Consider the following 6,000-nt stretch of genomic DNA (forward strand, 5'->3'; position numbering starts at 1 on the left):
AACTGAAGGGACAGCATGCACACACATGAGGCAAAAATCACTAAAATTCTGGGAACAGGATGTGTGTCATATGTCAGCTATGTTCGCATCTGCTGATAACACCCAGTCTCCCTGAGACACTCGCATGAGGAAGCCACATGGCCACGATCTAACAGAACAAGGAACGTATTTGCTGTCGTTCAGTCCCTCGGTCTTGCTCGACTCTTTGCAACTGTGTGGACTGCAGCAAGCCAGGCCTCTCTGGAGTGAAGACGTCCTTCACCATCTCCTGGAGTTTGCTCAAACCCATGTCCATTGAGACAGTGACGCCATCCAGCCATCTCATCCTCTGTTGCCCCCTCTTCTTCCCACCCTCAATCATTCCCAGCATCAGGGTCTTTTCCACTGAGTCAGCTCTTCACAGGATCATAACCAACAACCAAACAGCATAACACATGCTATCAGCACCAGCTTCCGCCACAGTGGGTACAGGCTCTCACATCCCCTGGCTGGTGTCAGAACAGTTAAGGATCTGGGATTCTCTCACCTCAGGGGACACCCCAGGGGCTGGTGGACGACTCCAGGGCTCTCACTTTCAAAAGCAGCATTTCCTAGTTTGGGATTAGCAGATGCAAACTAGTATATACAGGATGGATAAACAATAGGTCCTACTGAAGAGCACAGGGAAATATAGTCAAGAAGCTGGGGTAAACCATCATGGAAAAGATTATGAAAAGAAGGTATGTAGAACTGAATCGCTTTGTTAAATAAAATTTTTAAAAGAAATAAGAAATGAACATTTTCTGAAATGTATTTATCTTTTAGGTGCTGGTGCTGTTCCTGTATACCTGGTTATTTTGAATATTTCAAAGTAAAAGGTACCAGTAACTGCTACTGAGAAATTATTTTAGACTAGGTGGGGAGAAAGTTCTTTTTTTAAGAATTGCAGCATCTGCATCCACCCGCATTACCGAATAATTCTGGTTTGTTTGTTATTTTGTCCTCCACTCTCAGTGTCGTCCCCCCGCCGCCCCACCCCAAGTAATAGACATCACCTCCTATTTTTAATGGTCTCAACTGCCTTATCTAAGTTATAAGGCTCAAGCTCAGTTGAGCTTCTTGGCGAGTAATTTTTCTTATGCTAAAGAAGAAACAAAAAGTAAATTAGGAAAATCATAATCAGTCAGAATAATAATACTGACATCATCAAAACCTCAAAATAATGTATCTAAGAAAAGTGTCGGTCAATTTTTGGAGATTAGCAGCTCAAATAAATGAACATTCCAGCATCACAATGTCAGTTTCTACGTAAGAAAGAAACAAAACCTTAGAATTCAAAGGACACCAAGTTGAATGCTGAGCCCTCGTCTTAAATTTCTTTTTATCAGTAATCAAACATTCACCACATTCCTCACAACAGGTAAGGCAACCTGTCAACTGATGAGACGCTTCTATTCACAGCCAGAAGCTATGACTCTCCAGCATAATTAACAAGGAAACAAAATCCTTCCAAGAAGCAAATCCAATCCCTAATTAAGTGAAGCAGACCTGGGTCAGGTGTCTCAGAAACAACCAACTTGATCAGAGGTTCTGAGGTTGAAATATTCATGAGCCCATGAATGCTAATCGTGTAAACTCCCATTTAAAAAAAAAAAATCTAAGAAAATCCTATAAGCAATTTCATAACTAGGGGGCTTCAAATATGCAAAGAAAACCTCCAAAACACAAAGTTCTCACTGTCTTAGAAAAACAGTAAATGTGACTTAAGAGAAATCTGATAGCCTGAGGATAAAACTGTTTTCCAGAGATTAACACACTTTCTATACTTACCATCTAGTGATGCAAACACACAATTAGTAAGAGACGGGCTTGAGAAAGGAGAAGAACAGTAGAAAGACAGCCCTTCTGTTAACGGCTCCAATGGAGCCACACCTGTGAGCTGACACTATTCAACACCATCCCAAAGGTCACTCCTACATTACATGAAAAAGTCAGTTCTGTGTATTTACTATGAGTATGTAACAAAAATATTCTCATTCAGATTAACTGTTCTTTAAAACTGCATTTTCTCAATTTGGCCACTCATCAAAATCATTTCTTCCAGGATAAAAAAAAAAAAAAAAAACAGAATTGCTTTAAATGTCCAGAACTACTTTTGAGATTTACAAAAATGAGAAAAGCATGCTTCATTAGGATGTCGTCAACTGCAACATAATTCAGATTTCTTCAAAATCTTTTACCTTCCTTCTAGAAATTTCTGTTGTGGTAACTGTACCACATAGATATTTAGCCACACTTGAAATTATTTCAGCCCAAACCCAAAACCCCAGAAAAATCTGATGGAAACATTTTGTTTCAATCCCTACAAAAGTCAACATAAAGCTAGATTCTCTGCTGTCTTAGCATGGCTCTCAATGACAATCTGTTGCTACAGCAACAAAACTCTTCTACCTGTGGCCATGATTTGTTAAAAATTCCTCCAACCAGAAAATTCTGTGCTGTGCATTCATAAAACCCATAGAATGGCTTCAAGCCACATAAAATTAAAGCTCAATTTCCCACTTACGACCTACCCACACACCTATTTATAATATGCATACATATATGCACACATACATGCATAATTATGACTCTTTCAATGCCATCAAAAAGGTAAAACCACAACAAATTTTCATTTTACATTCAGCATAAAAAACTGCTGTGTTTTATATTTCATTGAATAATTGCTACTGTTTCTCAAAATTTATCTTAAAAGCCAATAGAGGCCCACCATCCAGGAGAGAATTCTAAAAACAAAACCATTATTTACATCCAATCTCACTCCAAAAAAGAAAAAAACAATTCCTGACGCATAATTTCCTATCTGTTCCAATGATGTGGCTCCTTCAGCCATGAGTTGATGTAGAAAACACCCAACGAATAAAGAAGACATGCGCACATCTGCCTCCGCGGGCTACTCACCCTCACCGGGGGGCTCCAGGCTTGCGCCCGCGGCTGGGGTCCGCCCTGTGAGCTCGGGCCATCTTTAGGGCTGCAGGTGACCACAGCACTGCTCTGAGCCCTCAAGGCGCTGGTGCCGTTGGTGCCACTGCCCCCCACGGGGCCGGGCTTCCACGGCCGCTGCTTGATGCCGTCCAGAAGTCTGACCAGCAGGATGTTGCTCGGAAGCTGCTCCACACCCGAGCCAACCAGAGTCCGGCACTCGGGACATCTGAGTTCATTCCGGGAACCGACGATGCCCAGCAAACAGCGTTTACAGAACGTGTGCTGGCAAGGTAAGACCTTGGCAGAGGCATCCAGCCGCTCCAGGCACACAGGGCACTCCAGAAGATCCAGCAGGGCCGACTCATCCATCTTCCTCTAGTTCACCAAAGGAAATGCAGCAGTGACACGCATACTTGTGTGCAGCTCTCAAAGGGGCTCATGTAACATCCATGTCAGACGCTGCTCTGGGGCCCCCGGGGAAGAGGAGGGAAAGACAGAGAAGGAGGACCATCACTGGCGGGTAAAGGTACAAAGAAGAGCCAGGAACCCAACAGCACACAGAAGTGCTTCCCGAGAGAATGGAGCTTTGCTTTGGAATACATGGTGCCTGAACTCCAGAGTCAACAATTGAAAACAAAACAGGCTTTTTAAGCAGTTCACAATAAATCCGTGAAGACATCTAGTTCACTGTGCAGGAACAGCTATCAAGTACCACAGGGGACTCTTGACATAAATAGGATTTATGAAATGCAATAGAAACATAATTTCTCTGGCTTTCAAAGTGAAACCTGAGGCCTTAACTAAGTCCTCAACTTATCTGAGAAGGTTAAAGTGGCAAATGAACTGTTTCCTCCACCTGAAATTCCTTTTAAATCCAACCAAGTTCCCCAGCACTCAAGCCACTTTGGTGGTAAATGATCCCAGTATGAAATACATATGTTTCTTCGCTGGTCTTAAAAATAGAATTGTTTAATCTTACCCAAGGAAAACGAGTTGAAGGTTGACAATTCTAAAAGACACACTGAAGATGGGCCCGAAAGCAGCTCAAATATAAACGTATCACCCTTCAGGGCAGCGGCTGACAAACTCGGAAGCGATTTCTGAACGGCCTGTGCTAATCCCATTCAGAAAATCTGGCAAAATTATCACCCAAAGAATTTGAGAATGGAATGCTAGACTGGGAACCGCGAGCAGAATATGAAAATGGGGCCATTCAGGAAAAAGCATTCAGACCATGCACCGCTCTCCTCGACCCCTAGTTCAGTGTAGGCGTGCCCAGGAGAGCCAGGTGGCGGTGTGGACGCGGGCAGGGGCCTGGCCGTCGCTCTGCTCGCCGCAGGTACTGCGGGCCCGCGTGGACGCCGGGCCAGGTGCCCGCGCCGCCAATGTAGACGCTCCCGCGGCCAGAGGCAGGGGGCCGTCCTTGCAGACGCTGGGGCCAGGTGCCCAGGGCGGCCCTCGTCGACGCCGCAGGGCCAGGTGCTAGAGTCGCCCGCGTAGACGCGCCCTGAGGCTGCTGCTAGGGCCGCCGGCGTAGACATCCCGGGGCCAGGTGCCAGGAGCCGCCCGTGTAGACGCGCCCCGGGGCTGCTGCAGGGGGCCGCCCGCTTAGACCTCGCGCCCCGGCCAGCGGCCGGGAAGGCAGGGCCGGGCCGGGTGGGTCCACTCGCTGCCTGGCCGCCGCCCCGGGCCTGGCCGGACAGGAGCCTCGCACCCTCGGAAGTTTCGGGGCTCAGGAGCGCCCGCAGCGCCGCGTCGCCAGGTCCGCCCGCCGGGCGTCCGAGCGCCCGCCGCTGCAGTGCCTGGGGCCGGCCGGCCGACCCTTTCCAACCCGGCCCTGCGGGCGCGGGGTTCGGGGCCGGGGGCTCGGGGCGGGGAGGGGTCCTACCTCAGCGTGGCGCCCTCTTTGTCCGCACGCCCCGCGCTCTCCCGCTCGCCTGCCTCGGACGCCGGGCAGCTCTGGACTCCGCTCGTCGCCCGCGCGCTCCCGCCGCCGCCGCCGCCGCCGCCTGCCGGGCCCGGGAAGGGGGAGGGGAGGGGGCGGGGCCGGGCGGGAGGGGGAGGAGCGCGGAAGAGGAGGGGCGGGGCCAGGAAGGAGGAGGGGAGGGTCGGGGCCAGGAAGGAGGAGGAGAGGAGGGGCGGGGCCGGGAAGGAGGAGGTGGGTATGGGCGGGTCCGGGCGGGAAGGGGAGGAGCGCGGGAAAGGGGGCGGGGCCGGGAAGGAGGAGGGGGGAGGGGAGAGGGAAGAGGGAAGAGGGGAGAGGCGGGGAGGGGCGGGAAAGGAGGAGGGGCAGGGAGGAGGGGCAGGGAAGGAGGGGGAGGGAGGAGGGGCAGGGAAGGAGGGAGGAGGGAGGAGGGGCAGGGAAGGAGGGAGGAGGGAGGAGGCGCAGGGAAGGAGGGAGGAGGCAGGAGGCGCAGGGAAGGAGGGAGGAGGCAGGAGGGGCAAGGAGCGCCACCCGCCCTCCTCCGGTGTCTGGGCCCTGCCGAGGGCCGGGGTCCGGGGCGGGTCCCGGGAGGGGACGGATAGGGGACCCGAGCGGCCGCCGCAAAGGCTGGGAGGGAGGTCTAGGTGGGACACGCTGGCCGCAGAGGAGGCGCAGGCGCCGCCGGGTCCCTGGACACAGACCCTGCCGCGAGCCTTGGGACCGGGCCAGGACCCGGAAAGCGGGGCGGACGGGAAGCCCGGCCCAGCCCCGGACCCGGGGTCAGCCTGGCCGGAACCAGCCCCATGGCCTCTGCCTACGCTCGCTCCCCCCACCCCCCGCACACACCTGTAACGCCAGACACACACCTGTTAACCGAAAGGTCCTTTGGGAAAACGTCGTCCACAGGTGTGGGGGATTGTTTCTCATACTCAGTTTAGAGGGAAGACAAGTTAAAATTTTGTCATTGATCTCAAAATTGTCATTTTATTTGCATTTACCGTCCACTCAACAAACATTTTTCCCAACTACCTTTCCTCAAAGGTGTGCAGAAAATAAGGAGAAGAGGGGACACATACTCCTTTGCGAGAAACCGCTGCCTGCCCTTCATCCAG

The 6,000-nt window shown here is 51.4% G+C and overlaps 1 protein-coding gene across 6 annotated transcripts in view; it reads right to left on the reverse strand.

Moving 5' to 3' along the window:
- The window catches only part of SH3RF1 (SH3 domain containing ring finger 1), a 155,825-nt gene extending 150,842 nt beyond the window's left edge, over window positions 1-4,983 (reverse strand). For 4 of the 6 annotated variants that reach the window (XM_024995768.2, XM_024995767.2, XM_024995769.2 and 1 more), the window contains exons 1-2: window positions 4,853-4,925; window positions 2,941-3,428 (exon numbers count right to left, since the gene is read on the reverse strand). In XM_024995768.2, the coding sequence (XP_024851536.1) occupies window positions 2,941-3,333 (393 nt within the window). In that variant the 5' untranslated portion in view covers window positions 3,334-3,428; window positions 4,853-4,925. 6 annotated transcript variants of the gene reach the window in all.
- Between the last annotated feature and the right edge of the window lie 1,017 nt (window positions 4,984-6,000).

Source organism: Bos taurus, chromosome 8 (genome assembly GCF_002263795.3).
Source record: "Bos taurus isolate L1 Dominette 01449 registration number 42190680 breed Hereford chromosome 8, ARS-UCD2.0, whole genome shotgun sequence".
In the NCBI taxonomy this organism is placed as follows: domain Eukaryota; kingdom Metazoa; phylum Chordata; class Mammalia; order Artiodactyla; family Bovidae; genus Bos; species Bos taurus.